Genomic DNA, 22,209 nt, shown 5'->3' with positions numbered 1-22,209 from the left:
TATCAAGGCCTTTCAACATTCGATAAGTTTCAGTTAGGTAACTCTTCATTCTTCTGAATTCTGAATACAGGCTCAGAGCCATCAACTGCCCTACATGTGACAACTTGTTCAATCCTGGAATCATTTTCATTTAGAACCCTGTCCAGTTTTATCACATCCTTTCTAAGATAAGGGGCCCAAATCTGCTCACAATACTCCAGGTGAGGCCTCACTAGTGCTTTATAAAGTCTCAACATTACATCCTTACTTTTATATTTGAGTCCTCTTGAAATGAATGCTAACATTGAATTAACCTTCCTTACCAGTGAATCAAACTGCAAATTAACCTTTTGGAAATCCTGGACAAGGATTCCCAAGTCCCTTTGCACCTCAGCTTTTTGTATTTTCTCTCCGTTTGGAAAATAGTTAACCCTTTCATTTTTTATCACCAAAGTTGCATGACCAATCATTTCCTGACACTGTATTCCATCGTCATTTTTTGCCCATTTTCCTAATCTATTTAAGTCTCTACATTTTCAAAACTGCCTGCCCCTCCACCTATCTTCATATTGTCTGCAAGCTTTGCAGCAAAGCCATCAATTCCATATTCCAAATCATTGACATATAATGTAAATAGAATCGTTCCCAACACAGACCCCTGTGGAACACCAGTAGTCACCGGCAGCCAATCAGAAAAGGCTCCCTTTATTTCCATTCTTTGCCTTCTGTCAGTCAGCCATTGCTATATCTATGCTAGTACCTTTCCTGTAATGCCATGGGCTCATAACTTGTTAAGCAGCCTCATGTGTGGCCTTCTGAAAAATCCAAGCACACAACATCAACTGATTTTCTTTTGTCTATCCTGCTTGTTATTTCTTCAAAGAATTCCAACAGATTTGCCTGGCAAGATTTTACCTTGAGGAAACTATGCTTACTGCGGCAGATATTATCATGTGCCTCCAAGTACCCTAAATCTCATCCTTAATAATGGACTCCAACATCTTCCCAACCACTGAGGTCAGACTAACTGGCTTATAGTTTCCTGTCTTCTGCCTCTCTCCCTTTCTTGAAGGGTGGAGTGAATTTACAATTTTGCAGTTTTCAGAACAATTTCAGAATGTAGTGATTCTTGAAAGATCATTGCTAATGCCTCCACAATCTCTTCAACCACCTCGTTCGGAACCCTGGCTTGTAGACCATGTGGTTCAGATGACTTAGCGGCCTTCAGACCTTCCAATTTCCCAAGAACCTTTTCAATAGATATGGTAACTTCACACACTTCATGACCCCTGACACCTGGAACTTCCTGCATACTGTTGGTATCTTTCACAGTGAAGGCTGACGCAAGATACTTACTCGGTCTGTCCGTCATTTCATTGTCCCTTATTACTACCTCCAGCATCATTTTCCAGCCTTCTGATATCCACTCTCACCTCTCTTTTTCACTTTATGTATCTGAAGTAACTTATGGTATCTTCTTTAATATTATTGGCTAGCTTACTTTCTTATTACATCTTTACTTCCAAAGACTTTTTTGTTGCCTTCTGCTGGTTTTTAAAAGCTTCCCAATCCTCTAGCTTCACACTAATTTTTGCTCTATTGTATGCCTTCTCTTCGGCTTTGACTTGTTAGCCACAATTGTGTCATCTTTCCTTTAGGATGTATATATCCTGTGCCTTCCGAATTGCTTCCAGAAATTCCAGCCCTTGTTGCTCTGCCGTCATCCCTGCCAGTGTTCTTTTCCAATCAATTCTGGCCAACTCCTCTCTCATGCCCCTGTAATTTCCTTTACTCCACTGTAATACTGATGCACCTGACTTTAGCTTCTCCTTCTCAAATTTCTGGGTGAACTTGATCATATTATGATCATTGTCCCCTAAGGGTTCTTTCACTTTAAGCTCTCTGATTGATTCTGGTTCGTTGCATAACCCAATTCAGAATAGTTGATTCCCTGTTGGGCTCAACCACGAGCTGCTTAAAAAAGCCATCTGGTTAGGCTCTTTAGAAAATCCCCCTCCTGGAATCCAGAACCAACCTGATTTTCCCAATCTATCTGCTGCTGAAGTCCCCCATGACTACTGTAATATCGCCCTTCTGACATGGATTTCTATCTCCTGTTGTAATTTGTAAGCCACATCCTTACTACTGTTTGGGGGTCTGTATACAACTCCCATCAGGGGATTTTTACATGCAGTTCCTTAGCTCTATCCACAACGATTCAACATCTTCTGGCACTATGTCTCCTCTTTCTCATGATTTGATTTCATTTTTTGCCAACAGAGCAACACTGCTCCCTCTGCCTTCCTACCTGTGCTTTTGATACAACAGACATCCCATCTCTACCGGAAGTTCCGGGAGTCTCCCACATATTGATAGCTCTTCCATGACACCCACAAATTATATGCAATATCCAAGAAATCGATTTTTTGAGAGCGAGCAAGAGGGGCAGGGAGAGGGAGAGAGACACAGAGACAGAGAGAGCGAGTAACAGACCTAGCGAGAGAGCATCCTGATTGGTCTCTCTTTGTGCTAAGTAGACCTATCAGTTTTCTCTGTGGGCGGGCTTTACAGTCGACCTCAAAAATAATGAGATAAGGGCTGATAAAAATTTGGTGAACACAATTAGGTTGGAGGGTTACACTGCTGTGATGGGGAGAGATGAGACCATACCTTGAGGTGCTCCATTGGTTGGGGTCGACCATGGATGTTGTGTCCCAGCATCTATGTGATAGCAAACCTGGGCAGTGTGATATGGAGAGCAAGGCGTTGCCCATGTAGCAGGCTCCCCCTTTGCAAACAACTAATGAATCCGAAGGAGCAGCAGAGACCAATACAGTTTGGCACCAGCAGCATCGCAGGAGTTGCCAGTCAGTGTTGAACTTAACATAGGACTGCCTTAGGGAGTCCAGTTCTGCTCTGCATATTTCCCTCAGGGTTTACTCCCGAAGCTTTCCCCATGAGTGAGTATTCCTGCAAGGCAGTGAAGGCTTGAGATTAGAGTTTTCCTTCTTCTAGATGAGCTGCCAACCACAGTTTACGAGCCCCATTTGTCCAATGCAACTGGTTTTAAGGCACCAGTAACCTGTCTTTGTCCCTTGTCCTGTCAGTAGAAATGGTTCAGCTGGACTTAGTAGCTAAGCCACACGTGAACGCCAGGAGCTGGACTTGGTTGTCAGAGGCTATTTGAGATGCATGCCATTGGGATGATTTAATAGATAGTGGGAGTTTATCCCTGCTACCTCCCCTGGCTATGACAACCTTAAGGAACCTGAGACCATAATGGGACAAGAAAATGGGGATGAGGATTTCAAATCAGTTATTATTTTAAACACATTACATTTAAGTCACCTCAGAAGCAAAACTAGACTTAAGCAACCTGTTCTCATACCCAAATCTGCATTGAACTCTCTCCAGTATCAAAAGTATCCCTTATAACCATTTATTCCCCAGGTTTTAATGTGAAAATGTATTAAATATTGATGGGGAATGCCATTCACTGTGTCTTTTCAGATGTTAGTATTTCATTTTGCTCTTGTGGTTAGACTCTCAAAGTAAATGAAAGTGTGTATAAAAGGGGGGTTGGGGGGAGAAAATAGCTTGACCAGTTCTTTTGTGATGGTATTGGGTTTGCTGCCCGTGAAGTTCTAAACTCAAATGACGATCTTAAAACCTTTTGGACATAAATCGCCAAGAGTGCTCTCACTAAAGGGAGGTTATACTGTAACTACCCAATCTTCAAAGACTAGTTCACTTCCCTGTTTCTTTCATGCTTCTTAATGTTCTTTAACCACTCCTAAAATGCCTGGACTGCTCTCTGTGCTTGTATTGTTCCTTTGCCCCTTGTGTTACTTAAAACGCGTGTGATATTCTTTCATATACCTTTTAACACAAACGGTCTAAAAGCTGCCTGGAGACAGAGATCCCAGGGACCTACAATAAAAACTTCTCTAAGTACATCATCATCATCATCATCATGTGCTGTGTGGTGTGATGTGGGCAATGATAGTCTTCTATTACATGATTGTTCTTGGCAAGTTTTTCTGTAGGTTTGCCATTGCCTTCTTCTGAGCAGTGTCCTTACAAGAGGGTTGAATCCAGCCATTATCGATACTCTCAGAGATTGCCTGCCTGTCAGCAGTGGTTGCACAACCAGGGCTTGTGATGTGCACCAGCTGCTCGTATGACCATCCACCACCTGCTCCCATGGCTTCACGTGACCCTAATCAGGGCTAATCGAACAATAGATCAATTATTTATGTTCTAAGTGATCGGCTCCATCTGGTCTGCAAGCTTTGAACTAAACAACTCAGCCACAGTTGACAGTTTTGTAAGAAGCCCAATTAAATAACCCATTACCTTATACTACGCCTCTTCAGCAATAAGACAAATACTGTGCCCAGCAAGTCTGCTATAAACAGTGCTTGTATGCAAAGCTGAGTTTTCAACTTCCAACTGGTTAAAGCTTACTATTTGCATTTTAAGAACTGAAGATTGGCTTTGGTTATGACCAGAAGTTAAAGAACAATAGCTGGAAGCTTATCTTGCAACTGTTTGATCTTTACAACTGGCAATGGTTGATTTTTAGAAAACTGAGCTTGGCACAAAAGTGGCCCCTGGCCGAGGAAGTGAATATCTCGTCACGCTTTCAGTATGCAATTTACAGCCAGTGAATTTGCATCCTCTGAAATGAAACAGAAACAAAATAGATCTCAGGAAGATATGGAGAAAAATGCCGGGAAGTATTTTCCAAACCCCTTTTCAGATAACTTCAAAAATATTCTGCTGATGATTAAACAAACTAAAAGATTATCTGAACCCATGATTGAAGACAGATTTATTTCAAGATCTTTCTAGAGCAGGGGTTTCCAACCTTTTTTATGCCATGGACCCTTACCATTAGCCGAGAGGTCTGTGCACCCTAGGTTGAGAACCTCTGTTCTAGAGGAATTAACCCAGTTCTAGCAGGCTACAATCAGAATCAGGTTTATCATCATTGGTGTGTATTGAAATTTATTGATTTGTGGAAACAGTACTGCGCAAGACGTGTAAAAAATACAGTGTTAAAATAAATAACTATATAGTGTGAAAGGGAAAGGGTAAGGGAATGTTCATGGCTTCATGGGCCATTCAGGGATCTGATGGCAGAGGGGAAGAAGTTGTTCCTAAAGGGTTGAATAGCATACACAAAAGTGCTGGAAGAACTCAGTAGGTCAGACAGCATCTATGGAGAGGAATGAAAAGTTGACGTTTCTGGCCACATCTTCAGTCTCCCATACCTCCTCCCTGATACTGATATTGAGAAGAGGCTATTCCCCTGGTCCTTAGTGATGGATGCCACTTTCTTGAGGCATCACCTTTTGAAGATGTCCCCAGTGATGGGGAGATTTGTGTCTGTGATGGAGCTGGCTGAGTCTATATCCCAATTCCTGTGCATTGGAGTCTTCATACCAGGCAGTGATACAACCACTCGGAGTATCTAGAAGATGTGCCTACTAATACTTCACTGCATTGCTCAGTTATGCATCCTTGAATCCTAATGTTTAATTGAATCTGCATAGTCCAGCAACATTTTTCATAAGAAAAACCCTTGACAGGTTTGCATAGAATAAGTACTTTTTATATCTAATAACGTAGGTGTGAAATTGGCATATCCACTGATAGTCTCACACACTCAGAGCTGCATTTGCAATTCAAGTTCAAGTTTAATTGTCATTCAGCCACACACAAATGCCCATGAATACAGCCAAATGATGTAGCATTTCTCCAGGGCCTAGGAACAAAACTCAGTACAAAAATAAAAGACTGACCCACATCCAATGTGTAATGATAAAAAATATGCAGGCCCTAACCAAAAGCAAATAGTGTTTCTGAACTGAAGTCTGCAAGAAAGTCCTGTAGTTCAGCGCAGAGCTGAGTAAACGTCGTGGAGCCATGATCTTAATTGGCCTGTACCTCTCCTCGGGCCCCGACACGTTGATCTTTCCGGCACGTTTACCTTTTCAATCTGGCCCAGTGCTTAACTTTCCATCCAAACATCGGGTTCAGCAGCTTCAACCAGCAATCTGAATCAGACCGTACTTCGCCTTGGGCCTTGACATCCTGACCTTTTCAATCCGGCCCGGTGCTTAAACCTCCAACCGAACAACAGGTTTTGCTGCTTGGATACAGTGGACTTCGCTATTTCGATTTGGCCTGTAAATCTCCATCTGCACGTCCTGCTCAGTTGTGTCTGGGGTCTGGATCCCACGGCTTCGATTTTAGCCTGTGCCCGATCTTCCCACGCTCTTGGTGACAGGCCTGCCGCCTCACCTTGTCTTAGTTCTGTCACATTGAATTACCTCCAAGTCCAAAGGTAAGTTACAGGTTATTACTTGCAATGATCGTTTGCCAGAATAAGTGTGGTTAACAAAATATTTAGTTGCTTTCCTTGTTTGTTAGCCACCAGCCAGAAGTCACTGAGGATCAGGCAGTGGTGGGAATTGAACCTGGGTCAATGGTACCGTAAAGCGTTGTGCTAACCACTATGCTACCATGCTGTCTTTCTTAGGAACAAAGAGATTCTGAGGTCCATGTCCATTGATCCCTCAAAGTATCTGTGCAAGTTGCTAGGGTGGTTAAAATGGCATATTAAGAGGCAACTCAAGATTCTTGATGTACTTTCAGATGATATAGATTTGTGTAACTTAAAAAGTTGGTCTGGACTGTTTTCCAGGTGCCCAACCTTCACAATGCAGGGGTCACCTGTATTGTCATGTTTCTTTAATTATTTCTTTCTGCATCATCTTATTTTAAATCAAGTTAACAAACCTATAGTTTCCTCAGTTATCATCAAGTCACATGGTTGATGCTGCTAAATTTGTTTTTTTGTTCTGTGATTCACAAGATACTATTTACTTTGGGAAACATCTGACGTTGAAGAAGATGTGTGATTGCTTTTGATGTAAGGAAATGTATATTTTTGCAGGATGATATTCCTGAATTGCAGGAGGTCTTTCTTGTGAATCTAACATCCGTGAAGCTCATCCGGTCAGATCAAAGCCTTCTCCCCCCTCGATTGGGTGTGTATTCTGTCTTTATATACTTACGTTAGTTTATTATATAATATCGTAGCATTGAATCTTAGGTTCTTTGAGATTTTTAATGTATACTCAGTGACTACTTTATTAGGTACAGGAGTGGAATCTGGTGTGGTCTTCTGTTGCTGTTTGATGTGTTGTGTGTTCAGAGATGTTCATCTGTACACCCCTGCCAAAGCACATGGTTATTTGAGTTACTGTCATTGCCTTGTCAGCTTGAACCAATCTGGCCACACCCCTTTAACCTCTCTTATTAACAAAGCATTTCCCCCCACAGAATTGCCGCTCACTAGATTTTTTTTGTTTTTTGGACCATTTCTCTAAACCCTAGAGACTGTTGTGCGTGAAAATCCCAGAAGGTCAGCAGTTAATCAGATACTCAAACCACCCCATCAGGCACCGACAGTCATTGCATGGTCAAGTCACTTAGGTCACACTTCTTCTCCATTCTGAACGACAAGTCTGGATGCTTTTATGTATTGAGTTACTGTCACATGATTGGCTGATTAGATATTTGCATTAATGAGCAGGTGTACATGTATACCTAATAGAGTTGTCATTGAGTGTATATCTATTTGCTCACTTCATCTGAGGTCTTCTACAGCAGCCTGGCATTCCGCTCTGAACATTGTCTCATTCTTCTGCTGTGTTCCTGATGTTTCCTTCTTTGGAATATATTCCATCAACCCGCTCTGTTAGTTTAGCTTTGACGCTTTGATAGTTCATACAGATTACTTATAACAATGCAGCACAGAACACAGGTCCTTTGGCCCTCGATGTTCTGCCGACCTTTTAACCGACTCTAAAATCAATCTAACCCTTCTCTTCTACATAGGCTTACATTTTTCTATTCTTAGAGTTTCTAAAATACTTCTATCTATCTGCCTCTACAACCACCCCTGGAAGGGTGTTCTGTTCACCCATCACTCTGTGTAAAATATTTACCTCTGACATCCCCTCATACTTTCCTCTGATTACCTTAAGATTATTTCCCTTTGTATTAGCCATTTCGGCACTGGGATAAAGTCTCTGTCTGTCCACTTGATCTCTGCCTCTTATCATCTTGTACAACTCTGTCAATATTTAGCACAGAACATAGAACATTACAGCACAGTACAGGCCCTTTGGCCCACAATGATGTGCTGCTCTTTTAACCTACTCTAATGTCACTCTAAACCTTCCATCCCACACAGCTCTCCATTTTTCTATCATCCACGTACTTATCTAAGAGCCTCTTGTATCTGTCTCTACCACTGTCCCTGATCGTGTGTTCCATGCACTCACCACTCTCTATGGAAAAAAAACTGCCTCTGACATCGCCCCATACTTTCCTCTGATCACCTTAAAATTATGCCCTCTTGTATCAACCATTCCTGCCCTGGGGAGAAGTCTCTGGTTTTCCACTCCATCTATTCTTTTTATCATCTTGCGCACCTCTTTCAAGTCAACTCTTATCACCTACAACTATCAGGCTCCTGAACTGGCATGAACAATCTCATCCATCATCACTCCGAACCCGCTCCACAATCCACAGACCCATCCCAGTAAATGGTCCGCTTATTTTCCCAACTTTAACTCTCGTCTTTGCTATTTCCTGATCTTCACCAAACTTGCTCAGATGTGCTTAATGTCATACTCTTGTGTCCAAATTCATCTCATTTACTCTACCAACTCTCTTCAGCACCTTTCAAACTGGCTTCCTTCTTCATGTCTGTTTATCAGACATTTTATTTGTTATTCATTCAATTATTTGTTTTTGGTTTTAAAGCTGTGGTTTTAATTTCCAGATGCGGCAGGACAGGTTTCTGAGATAACTATTAATGCAAATGATGGTGTGAAGGGAATTGTTGAATGGCAACACGTTAAGTAAGTGTGCAAACTTTTCAATAAATTAGGTAAATTGATTCCCTATTGTCCCATTTACCGAGGTACAGTGAAAGGGTTTGTTGGGTACACTATCTGTACAGATCATTTCCTTACAACAGCGCATTGAGGTAATACAAAGGGAGACAACAACAGAATGCAGAATAAAATGTTACAGTTACAGAGAAAATGCAATGCAGATAGAAATCAAGGTACAAATCCACACCATGGTAGATCTTGCAGTCAAGAGTCCATCTTTTCATTCGTTTGTTCTAACCCAGTTTATATGACGTGGCCAGTCGTGGTCTTTCCACGACCACGATTGTTCTTGGCAAATCTTTCTAAAGAAGTGGTTTGCCATTGCCTTCTTCTAGAAGATGGGTGATGCCAGCTGTTATCAATAATCTTCAGAGATTGTCTGCCTGGCATCAGTGGTCGCATAACCAGGACTTGTGATATGCACCAGCTGCTCATACGACCATCCACCACCTTTGGTAGAGATGTATTTCCACTCCACCATCCTAATCTTATTGTATTACATTCAATAGTTATTAACAGTGGGATAGAATCTCTCCTTGAGCCTGGTAGCTTTACTGTCTTTTATAATAAAGTTACTTTTACTATGGAATGTTGGTGCATTCCTTAATATGGATTTGTTTAATTTATAACTTCTAAGTGATTTCATAGTTGAATTCATTTGTTTCATATGACATTTCTATTTATGTAATATGTTGGATAATGGAACAGGTGTCTCAGTAAATACATCTTATGTTTGACATTGAAAGGGTTTCTTGAAGTTTCCATTAGATCATAAGATTATCAGATATAGGAGCAGAAATAGACCATTCGGCCCATCGAGTCTGCTCCGCCATTCAACCATGGGCTAATCCAATTCTTCCATTCATGCTCACTCCTCTGCCTTCACCCCATACCCTTTGATGCCCTGGCTAATCAAGAACCTACCTATCTCTGCCTTAAATACACCCAATGACTTGGCCTCCACAACAGCTCGTGGCAACAAATTCCACAGATTTACCACCCTTTGGCTAAAGTAATTTCTCCACATCTCAGTTCTAAATGGATGTCCTTCAATCCTGAAGTTGTGCCCTCTTGTCCTAGAATCCCCTACCATGGGAAATAACTTTGCCATATTTAATCTGTTCAGACCTTTTAACATTCAGAATATTTCTATGAGATCCCCCCCATTCTCCTGAACTCCAGGGAATACAGCCCAAGAGCTGCCAAATGTTCTTCATACGGTAACCCTTTCATTCCTGGAATCATTCTCGTGAATCTTCTCTGAACCCTCTCCAATGTCATCATATCCTTTCTAAAATAAGGAGCCCCAAACTGCACACAATACTCCCAAGTGTGGTCTCACGAGTGCCTTATAGAGCCTCAACATCACATCCCTGCTCTTGCATTCTATACCTCTAGAAATAAATGCCAACATTGCATTCACCTACTCCACAACCAACTCAGCCTGGAGGTTAACCTTTAGAGTATCTTGCACAAGGACTCCCAAATCCCTTTGCATCTCTGCATTTTGAATTCTCTCCCCATCTTAATAATAGTCTGCTCATTTATTTCTTCCACTAAAGTGCATGACCATACAATTTCTAACATTGTCTTTCATTTGCCACTTCTTTGTCCATCCCCCTAAACTATCTAAGTCTCTCTGCAGGCTCTCTGTTTCATCAACACTACACCTACCTTCATATCATCGGCAAATTTAGCCACAAATCCATTAATGTCCATTAATTGACATACATCATAAAAAACAGAGGTCCCAGCACCAAACCTTGTGGAATTCCACTGGTAACCAGCAGCCAACCAGAATAGGATCCCTTTATTCCCACTCTCTGTTTTCTGCTGACCAGCCAATGTTCCACTCATGCTGGTAACTTCCTTGTAATTCCATGGGCTCTTATTTTGCTAAGCCGCCTCATGTGCAGCACCTTGTCAAAGGCCTTCTGAAAATCCAAGTACACCATGCATCTCCTTTGTCTACCCTGCTTGTAATTTTCTCAAAGAATTGCAATAGGTTTGTCAGGCAGGATTTTCCTTTCAGGAAGCCATGCTGGCTTTCGCCTATCTTGTCATGTGCCTCCAGGTATTTCGTAATCTCATCCCTAACAATCGATTCCAACAACTTCCCAACCACTGATGTCAGGCTAACAGGTCTATAGTTTCCTTTCTGCTGCCTCCCACCCTTCTTAAATAGCGGAGCAACATTTGCAATTTTCCAGTCACCCGGTACAATGTAGTTTCCCTACATTCAAGTTCAAATTCAAGTTTATTTATCATTCAACCATACATTCAAAATAGCATTAGCAAACCTCCTTCCCAGGATATTGTAGCTAATGCTATTGGGGAGGGTTTAAACTAGATTTGCAGGGGGGTGGGAACTGAAGTAAAGAGGTAGAGGATAGGGTGGTTTGTTCACATGTGGAGACAGCTTGTAGGGAGTTAGTGAGGAAGGATAGCCAGATGGTAGTGCAAAGATGCACTCAATCAGATGGATTGAGATGTGTCTATTTTCATGCAAGGAGTATCATATACAAGGCGGATGAACTACGCATGGAACTGCGATGCTGTGGCCATTACAGAGGCTTGGATGTCTCAGGGGCAAGAATGGCTGCTGAGTGTGCCAGAGTTTAGATGTTTCAAAAAGGACAAGGAGGGAGACAAAAGAAGTGGGGGCATGGCATTTCTAATCTGGGTTAGTATCATGGCTGCAGAAAAGGAGGAAGTCTTGGAGGGATTGTCTATTGAGTCAGTGTGAGTGGAAGCCAGAAACAGGAAGGGGGCAATAACTCTACTAGGTGTTTTTTTTATAGACCTCCTATAGTAACAGAGACATTGGGGAGCAGATTGGGAGTCAGATTCTGGAACAGTGCAATAATAATAGGGATCTTGTGATGGGTGGTTTTAACTTTCCTAATATTGACTGGCATCTCCTTAGAGCATATATGTCAAACTCAAGGCCCGCGGGCCAAATCCGGCCCGCGGTGGAATTATCTTTGGCCCGCGAGATAATATCTAATTACTATTAAAGCTGGCCCCAGTAATCGAAGCGCCTATGGCATATGATATGGCTAATGCTGAGTTTATTCAGGTACCAGGTTTTCAGGGTTTTTAGTGTTTATTCGGCAGTCTTCTTCATAAGAAACGGAATTTGTAAAGTGAAACACTTTGTAGTTATAGCAGAGACAGACACATGAGAGCAGGCTGAAAAAACGGAGGCAACGAAAGCTGCGTTCGCACACGTCCGACTGATCCGGCCCGCATGAAGCTGCATTTTGCTCAATCCGGCCCGTGACCTAAAATGAGTTTGACACCCCTGCCTTAGAGTGAGGGGTTTAGATGTGGTGGAATTTGTTAGGTGTGTTCAGGAATGTTTTCTGATGCAATATTTAGATAAGCCATCTAGAGGAGAGGTTGTACTTGATCTGGTATTGGAAAATGAACCTGGTCAGGTGTCAGATCTCTTGGTAGGAGAGCATTTTGGAGGTAGTGATCACAACTCTATCTCCTTTACCATAGCACTGGAGAGGGATAGGAGCAGACAATTTGGGAAAACATTTAATTGGGGTAGGGGGAAATATGATGCTATTAGACAGGAACTTGTGAGCTTAAATTGGGAGCAGATGTTCTCAGGGAAATGTACAGCAGAAATGTGGCAAATATTCAGGGAATATTTGCATGGTGTTCTGCATAGGTATGTTACATTGAGGCAGGGAAAGGATGGTAGGGTAAAAGAACCATGGTGTAAAAAGGTTGTAAAAAGTCCAGTTAAGAAGAAAAAAAAGCTAACGAAAGGTTCAAGAAACTAGGTACTGTTAGAGCTCCTGAAAAATTACAAGGTCGCAAGGAAGGAGATTAAGAATGAAATTAGTAGAGCTAGAAGGGGCCTTGAGAAGACCTTGGCGAGCAGGATTAAGGAAAACCCCAAGGGATTCTACAAGTATGTGAAGAGCAAGTGGGTGAGCCGTGTGAGAATAGGACCAATCAACTCAATAGTGGAAACGTGTGCATGGAATCAAAGGAGATAGCGGAGGTACTTAATGAATACTTTGCTTCAGAATTCACACTAAGTCCAGCTCCTTCAGTTTCTGTGCCAATGAGTAACTCGCTAATGGTGTGAAATTGCAGTACTTTAAGTTCTTAATGTCCAGCATGGTCTTGTGATCGTAAAAAAAATGTCTAAAAAGGCAATAACTCCTTTGGTTGGCCCGAGTGAAGCTGCTGTGTTCGAGTGCGTTGCCGTTTTACTGGAAGCATGAACTGATAAACTGTAACAATCATAGATGGAACAGGAGTGTTAGAATACTCTTCAGGGTCAGGGCGTTGTGGTCACTGTCTCTGAAATGTTCACCCACTGTGTGATCTGTTACCTGACCTGGTTTATTGCCTAATACCAGATCCAGTATGGCCTCTCCTCTGGTTGATTAATCAATATATTGTGTCAAGAGTCCTCCCTGGACCCATTTTGGTTTGTGGAATTAAATTGGTGGTAGCTGGGTGATTAAAATTGTAAAATTCATTCCGATGAATCAGGTGTTCCCATACTGGGGTCTAGGATCCCCTCGGCTAATAGTTGGGCTCTATGGCATATAAAAGGTTGGGAGCCCCTGATATGAACAAGGAATGATGTGTAGCAATTCCATTCACTTTAATCACCTTTCACTAAATATGTTAGTCCCTATGCATCCACAGACTTAAGAATTCAGCCAGTTCTATTCCATACATGGTTCTGTTCATCTTTATGAATTGGCCTGATTTAGAGTTATCCTATCAATTCATAAAGCCGATATGGAGAGGCCCAAATACATTCCACACTCCTATTTACATTTCAGATTCTAGTCTCCATAATAAGTTGTTCAGAGAGCACTTGAATGGGATTCTGGATCGGCCATCTCATTGAGGCAGGGATAGGATGGTGGAGTGAAGGAACCGCGGATGGCAAGAGAAACGGAAAATATTGTCAAAACAAAGAAGGAAGTTTACTTCAGGTTTAGGAAGCAAGGATCAGACAGGATCTAGAGAATTGCAAAGTAACCAGGAAGGAGCTTTAGAAGGGAGAGCTAGAAGGGGACGTGGCAAGGCTTTGGTGAGTGGTGATAAGGAAAACTCCAAGGCATTCTACCTGTATGTGAAGAACTAGAGGGTGAATAGACTGAGGGTAGGACTGATCAGGAATGAATGAAGAAATGGAGCTGGAGTCGGAGGAGGTCCTTGATGAATGCTTTGTTTCAGTATTCACCAGTGAGAGGGACCTTGATGAATGTGAAAACAGCATAGAATAAGCGAATATGCTGGAACGTGTTAATGTTAAGACAAAACTTAATAATATTTCTAATAAGAAACGTTATAACTGCATTCTCCTAGTTAAGTTGCCGAGGTTTAGTTGCCATTCAGGCATTGTCTCTCTAGAACTGTATTGTTGGAACAATTGTTACCTTAACAGATAAGTTTTTGCTGTGCTTTTTCTTTAAGTTTGAAAGTGAATGAAACCATGGAAACTCTCATCCTGGTGATATATCGAGAGGGGGGCACATATGGGAATGTTTCACTGCTTTGCCATCCTCAGAATTTAAAAGCACAACTTGGATTGGACTTCGATGTGCAACCAATGGTGAGTTGTAATTTTAAAATAAACTTACAAAATGTTGGATATTAATTATTAATTTTCCATAATTTAGAGTATTTGCCTCTGTCATACTCTTGCAGGTGTGTGCCAGGATGGCTGAGAGGATAATCAGGGTCTCTTCTACCCATTAGAGATATTTATCTGGAGCGCTGCATACACAGGGCATTAGCATTGTCAATTATCCCTCCCATCAATCCAACAATCCCCTACCATCAGGCAGGAAGTATCATAGCATTAGGACAAGAGCTGTTAGGATTGGAAACAGCTTCTCCCTTCAGGCTGTGAGATTACTGAACTCCTGCCACCACCCAGGTCTCATCATGTCTGAAGCACCAGTAGCGTTATACTGTTTACTTTTTAACTTCTATCATCTATGCATCTTATTATTTGTTAGTTTATTTGTGATATTACTTTATGTGTCATGTGCATGATTGTTAATCTGGGCTGATATAGCACTAAAAATCACAATGAGATAAAGAGCACAATAAATATAAGTACATAAGATAGATTGTTTGTCCATAAGGTGACATTTGGCACAGGAGAGTCTGTACATAAGGATCGTATTAAAACAAATGTAAGTTCAGAAGTAAAATGCTGGATTGTAAGCTTCTGTATTTGATATGGCTAAATACAGTTTTTTGTGTGATGGCATGAAGATGGTCTCTTCCAAATGAGGTGTAAGATGCTCCTGCCCTCCACTAGTCTGCAGGTCACTCATGGGCAAGGTGTAGCACCTGCTCAGCATCCCTATTAGAGTAACGTGAAGCCTTGGGACCAGGTGGTGGATGGTTGTATGAGCAGCAGGTACTTATCACAAGTCCTGGTTATGGGACCACTGACGCCAGGCAGGCAATCTCCAAAGAGTATTGATAATGGCTGGGGTCACTTGTCTTGTAAAGACTCTGCCCAGAAGAAGGCAATGGCAAACCACTTTGGCAGAAAAATTTGCTAAGGACAATGATGGCACACAACATGTCATATTATGAACAAATGAAATACAGGTTTAAATTGAAAATTTCGATCATTTGTATCCCATTAATCTATGTCCTACTATTTCTCTGATGAAAGGTCTTGGCCCTAAATGTTGACTCTTAAGTCTTCTGCATAGATGCTGGCTGACCTTCTGAGCTCCCTCACCACTTTGTGTGCGTTGCTCTGGATTTCCAGCATGTGCAGAATCTCTTGTATTTAAATATTAATTTTGTTGCTCTGTTCAGGAAATCCAGATAAGGGCTTTTAGCCAGTAGTAGGGTTATAGAAAACTACAGTACAGAAACAGGCCCTTCGGGCCATCTAGTCAGTGATGAAACATTTAAATTGCCTAGTCCCATTGACCCACATGCCCTCCATAGCCTTCCATACCCTCCCCATTCATGTACCTATCCAACATTGAAATTGAGCTCGCATGCACCACTTGTGCTGGCAGCTCATTCCACATTCCCACCACCTTCTGAGAGAAGAAATTTCCCCTCAGGTTCTCCTTAAGCATTTTACCTTTCACCCTTAACCTATGACCTCTCATTGTAGTCTCTCCCAACCTCAGTGAAAAAAGCAGGCTTACATTTACCCTATCTGTACCCCTTATAGTTTTGTATACCTCTATCAAATCTCCACTCAATCTTTAACGTTTTAGGGAATAAAGTTCTAACCTAAACTTATAACTCAGGCCCTCCTGTCCCGGTAACATCCTTGTAATTTTTTTTCTGTGCTGTTTTAATTTTATTTACATCTGTCCTGTAGGTAGGTGACCAAAACTGTACACTTTCTGATTTGAATACTGACTAAGCTTGTTTTTCTCTGCCCATAATGCTGTTCTGGAATTGGATCAATATTAATTTGCATTAGTTTATATTTATAAAATCTTTCATCCAATGGATTAGTCTCTGTTGCCATAAATTTGCATAATAATAACAAATGCTTAATCTTAGCTTGTTTGAATTCATATCCTCAACCACATACTCTTGCTGGCCACAAAAACAGTGCATTGGATTTCCTTGCCAAGTCTATTCTGATAATACGTTAAACCACTGGAAAGGCAAGAAAGCAAAAGTGTTAAAATGTTGCCCACACAGTCTTGTGTTTATGAAAATGGCTCCACCGGTAGATTTAAGTCACGTACCTTCCAGACTCTGAGATGCAACACTGTTCCTTGACGATGTGCCGAGGTTTAAATGACTGTAGGTTTCTTCTGCTCATGGACAAGGAGGTGGCCATGTTGAGTGACCTCAATTATTGACCATGTTGAGCCCCTCAGTTATTATAGTTGTGCACCACTCCAAAGGGCCACGTGAGTGGCAACAGTCCAATTGGTCTTAAGCAATATAATTTAACACTGAAAGCAACACACACACAAAATGCTGGAGGAACTCAGCAGGTCTGGCAGCGTCTTTGTAAATGAATAACCATCCAATGTTTCAGGTCGAGACCCTACTTCAGGAGTGGAAAGGAAGGGAAATTCACCAGACTCCTTCTGGTAATTACCTTCCCCTTCCCTCTGCTTCTGTTCCCCACTCTGGCATCTTACTCTTTTCCTCACCTGCCAGTCACTTCCCCCGGTGACTCTCCTTCCATTTCTCCCATGGTCCACTCTCCATCCTATCAGATTCCTTCTCCTCCAGCCCCTTACTTTTTCCACCTTCTAGCTAGTCATACTTCCCTTCCTCCACCTTTTGATTCAGTCATCTTCCCTCTTCCTTTCTAGTCCTGATGAAGGGTCTTGACCTGATACACCAACAGTTTATTTCTCTCCATAGATGCTACTCCAGCATTTTGTGTGTGTTGCTCTGGATTTCCAGCATCTGCAGAATCTCTTGTGTCTCAGGAGTGGGCTCACTACAGCTGGCTTAAAGCTAACCAGTGATGGGCATTGAGCGATGGCTGGTAAATGTCAGTCACACATTGATATCATTATTATTGGAAAATACATCATTTTGTTTGATTTTGCAGATCATTTATTTTGGTGATGGTGAAAGATACCAAAGCGTAGAGGTTGCAATCTATGATGACGATACTCCAGAAGGGGATGAGGACTTCCTGATGATTCTTACTAATCCCTCTTTAGGGTTAGAACTAGGGGAAAGGACCACAGGTAACTTAATAAATATCTGTTTCAAAAGTAACTCTGGACTCTGGACTTTCTTTGTAGGATGGTCCAAGAATGCTTTATCCTTTAAATGGGTGTGTTAGCTTTGTAGATGAATGAGTAAATGGAATCGTTTACATGAGCTGCGAATAAGGCTACATCCACACTATGCCGGATAAATCTGTAACCGAAGCTTTTTCTCTTCGTTTTTACCCTCCATCCACACTAAAATGGCGTTCTCATCCCCCGAAAATGGAGCTTTTCAGAAACACTTTCCAGGGTGGGTTATTTTTGAAAACGCTGCTCGGACAGATCAGTGTGGACAGCGTAACTAGAGACTTCTGAAAACGCTGTCAGACGGCAGCGCGCTATTTCATTGTTTTCTTGAACGCAACCTAACAATTTCAGAACAGACGGCAAAGAGACTGAAGCCAGAAGAGTTAGAAATGTACTCACCAAATACTTTGACCCATATCATACTAAATAAACAAGTATACTCACTTTGCCCTGTTTTCTGTCCTTGCTCGTATGAAGGTGGTTTACCTATTTATGCAAGTACTTCTCTGACAATAGATGTGTAACAGCCTAATGTAACATTGTATGGAAATACAAGATAACACTGACACAGACATGTTTTATACATTTAACAAGGTGCTTTATTAATGCAACAGAGTTAGTCAGTTTTTCAATGTTCGTCGTCAGCCGGGTCAATCTGTCCGTGAACTCCCTGTCGGTTGCCGCCGTACACTCCAGTATTTGTTTTTTTTTAGTTTTAAGTTCTCCTGCGTGACAGCCAACAGCTGTCCGTCGTTTTAAGTTTTTCTAGTCTGTAACTACACAAATGCGCACTTTTATGGCGAGATTTGACACCAAACATGTCGCTTGTTTTCGGTAGATGTGTCCTGCGCATGCACAGGAGGAGGAGATTCGCAGAAATCTCCGTTTCAATGTGGATAGAGATATTTTCAAAAACGCATAGTGTGGACGCCTATCGTTTTTACTCGAAACCGGCGTTTTCAAATTATCCGGTCTAGTGTGGATGTAGCCTAAGAAAACAACTTGACTAGTTAGACTGGGGGAAAGTAATAAAGATTGTGTGCACGAATCAGAATCAGGTTTAATATCACTGGCATATGTCATGAAATTTGTTGTTTTGCAGCAGCTGTACATTGTAATATGTAATAATTAAAGAAAAAAACTACAACTCACAATAAGATATATGTATATATATGTGTATATATATATATATATATATATATAAAACATTGCAGTAAGTAAGTAGTGTTCATGGGTTCATTGTCCATTCAGAAAACTGATGAATAAGGGGAAGAAGGTTTTCCTGAAATGCTGAGAGTGTGTCTTCAGCTTCCTGTACCTCCTCCCTGATGGTAGTAATGAGGAGAGGGCAAGTCCTGGGCAATGCGGGTTCTTAATGATGGATGCCACCTTCTTGAGGCATCTCCTTTTGAAGGTGTCCTCAAGGCTGGGGAGGCTACTGCCCATGATGGAGCTGGGCATGATGGCTTACAACTTTCAGTAGCTTTTTCTGATCCTGTGTAGTGTCCCCTCCAGATCGGACGGTGATGCAATCAATTAGAATGCTCTCCACAGTAAATCTGTAGAAATTTGCTGGAGTCTTTGGTGATGTACCAAATCTCCTCAAACTCTAATGAAATATAGGGTTACAGTTCATTTTATCATACCATGTTATAGGATCATATACTACATTATGATATAGGATTATAAAACATGATTTGATACAACATCTGCATATTCTGAGTTATCTTGAAGATTATGACAAACATTTGAGGGAGATTTCTTACCTATTGGCATTTCTGTTTACCAAATGCTCTTGTTATTGCAGCCACTGTGACCATCTCTGCCAATGATGATGGGCATGGGATTCTGTTGTTTAACAACACTGAGCACTTTTTCCTTAAGGAGCCAACAGCCCTTGGTGTATCAGAGAGTGTTGCTGAACTACACGTTATACGAGAACCACCAGAGGGGACATTTGGGACCATCTCTGTTCAGTACGCTGTCACAAGTGTGAATGGATCTGATCCTTGGCTGGACTTAACGCCTACACAAGGTCTTATTGTATTGGAAGATGGTATAAGAAAGAAGGTAAATTACTCTTAAAAGTATTTTAAGTATCTTTGGCCAAAACAATAGAATTAAAGCTGTATCTTTGAGATAAATCATGGAAGGATTAGAGTGGAAATTGAAAAAGAACAATAGATAATAGACAATAGGTGCAGGAGTAGGCCATTCGGCCCTTCAAGCCAGCACTGCCATTCACTGTGATCATGGCTGATCATCCACAATCAGCACTCCGTTCCTGCCTTTTCCCCATATCCCTTGACTCCGCTTCTGGGTAACGGTCTACACACAACATAAATGCTTGTATTGCTAAATAATGTTGAACAGGTTAAAGAAACAAACTTGAACCTGATTCGCTGGCCCCATAATAGCATTACGCTAACTGCTATTGTACTGTGCTGAGATAGCATAGCGGTTAGCGTGATGCTATTACAGCGCGGGGGATCAGAGTTCAGAGTTTATTCCTGGCATCCTCTGTAAGGAGTCTTCTGTACGTCCTCCCTGTGGAATGTGTGGGTTTCTTCCAGTGCTCTGGTTTCCTCCAATAGTCCAAAGAGTTAGAAGGTTAATTGGTCGTTGTACATTGTCAAATGATTGAGTTACGGATAAGTAGGTGGGTTGCTGGGCAGTGCGTGAAGAGTCTATCCACGCTATATCTCTAAATAAGTAATCGAAACAAATAATAGTTTGAAATTGAAACTTTTCTTCCCGTTGACCCTCTAAACTGATTTTGAATATATTGTAATATTTTTATGAATGTTGTCTCGTGAACAAAGTCAACAGAGAGAAGTACTGTTAGAACTGAAGTAGTCTCTTTATTCGACAGCAGGGATCATATAGAGATCCTTTCAGAAGAAGAAGGTCTGCTTGACCCAACACTACACGACATTTTATATGCTAAAGATCAAAGGGCGATTCAGGACAATTCCATACCTACAATGCTTCCTTTGAACTGCACACCACCATCCCACCTCCCTCTTCGTACCCACATGGCAGACACCCAAATAATGAATTTAAATCAGCATTGTCTGGTCTTCCAATTATCTCTGGTTCATGGTTCCTAGGGACCTATTGTTCAGAGTTGCATGCTCGATTTAATCTACAGTTCATATTCAGATCTGAAGGCTGGTGGCTAAAGTCAGTTACTGCTGTTACTTGTGATATATGCTAACCCCCAAAAAATGCTAACATATGTTAAAACAGATAAATTATTGATAAGCAAGGAGGTGAAAGGTTAATGGTAGTTTAAAATGCATCAGCACATGATCTCATTAAATGGCTGAAGCAGTCAGATATACAGTATAAGTGCTCATATTTTGTATGTTTCCAGAAACAGTGATCATGAAGAAGTACTTCGTAAGGTACTTTCTGATATGAAAAGTGTCGGATGTGTCTGTTAATCACTTTTATTATTACCTTCTGTTCTCCTATTTCTATTACGTCTGTCTGACATCCAATCCAGGCTGACCTGTAGTTTTCTGTCCAAACAGTGTAACACTCCACATCATCCTCTGCTACCTCACATAGGAATCTTAGGGAAATGTTGAGCGTAGGAGAATGAGGGGCGGTTTGATTGAGGTATACAAATTACGAGGGGTGTAGATAAGATAAATGCAAGAAGGCTTTTTCCACAGAGGTTGGTTGAGACCAGAAATAGAAGTCATGGCTAAGGTTGAAAGATGAAATTTTAAGGAGAACATAAGGGGGAACTTCTTCATTCTCAGGGTGCTGAGAGTGTGGAAGGAGCTGCCAGTGGAAGTGTTGGATTTGGGTTTGATTTCAATGTTTAAGAGAAATTTGTATATGTACAAGGATTGGAGGGGCTATGGAGGGCTGTTCAGGTGCAGGTCTTGGAAGATTCGCAGCTTGGTGCAGACTAGATTGGAAACGGAGGGCCTGTTTCTGTGCTGTAGTGTTCTATAATTCTAAGGTCAACCTAACCCTTCTCTTGCTCATAGCACTCCATTTTTCTTTCATTCATGTACTTTTCTAAGGGTTAATATTAGGATATGTTGTTTTGGTTTTGATGTAGTGTGAATTTGCTTCAAGTTCAAAAGTTGGCTTCTTAATTAAAAGAACACACACAAAACGGTGGAGGAACTCAGCAGGCCAGGCAGCAGCTAGGGAAAAGAGTACAGTCGACGTTTCGGGTCGAGACAAAGGCCTGCTGAGTTCCTCCAGCATTTTGCGTTCGTTGCTTTGGATTTCCAGGATCTGTAGATTTTCTCGTGTTTGTGGCTTCCTAATTAAACTCACTTCAGTGCTCCATCTAGTGGCCTAGTTGTGTATTTGTATATGGTAAGATGCTCTGTCCAGTTTGGTAAATTAGTTTGTGATTGTCACGTGTACTGTGGTACAGTGAAAAGTCTTTCTTTTGCATGCCATCACACTGAGGTATAACAAGGTAAAGTAATAACTGAATTCAGAATAAAGTGTTACAGTTCCTGAGAACG

The 22,209-nt window shown here is 41.5% G+C and overlaps 1 protein-coding gene across 1 annotated transcript in view; it reads left to right on the top strand.

Annotated features, from left to right (window-relative positions):
• adgrv1 (adhesion G protein-coupled receptor V1) overlaps positions 1–22,209 on the top strand; it is a 528,099-nt gene that overhangs the window by 198,942 nt on the left and 306,948 nt on the right. The window contains exons 39-43 of the mRNA XM_073066702.1: positions 6,944–7,037; positions 8,843–8,921; positions 14,418–14,556; positions 17,518–17,659; positions 19,518–19,780. Of these exons, the coding sequence (XP_072922803.1) occupies positions 6,944–7,037; positions 8,843–8,921; positions 14,418–14,556; positions 17,518–17,659; positions 19,518–19,780 (717 nt within the window). The remainder of the gene's footprint in view (positions 1–6,943; positions 7,038–8,842; positions 8,922–14,417; positions 14,557–17,517; positions 17,660–19,517; positions 19,781–22,209) is intronic.

The sequence above is a fragment of the Hemitrygon akajei genome, chromosome 2 (assembly GCF_048418815.1).
Source record: "Hemitrygon akajei chromosome 2, sHemAka1.3, whole genome shotgun sequence".
Taxonomy (NCBI): domain Eukaryota; kingdom Metazoa; phylum Chordata; class Chondrichthyes; order Myliobatiformes; family Dasyatidae; genus Hemitrygon; species Hemitrygon akajei.
This window is presented reverse-complemented; position numbering and strand designations above follow the sequence as displayed.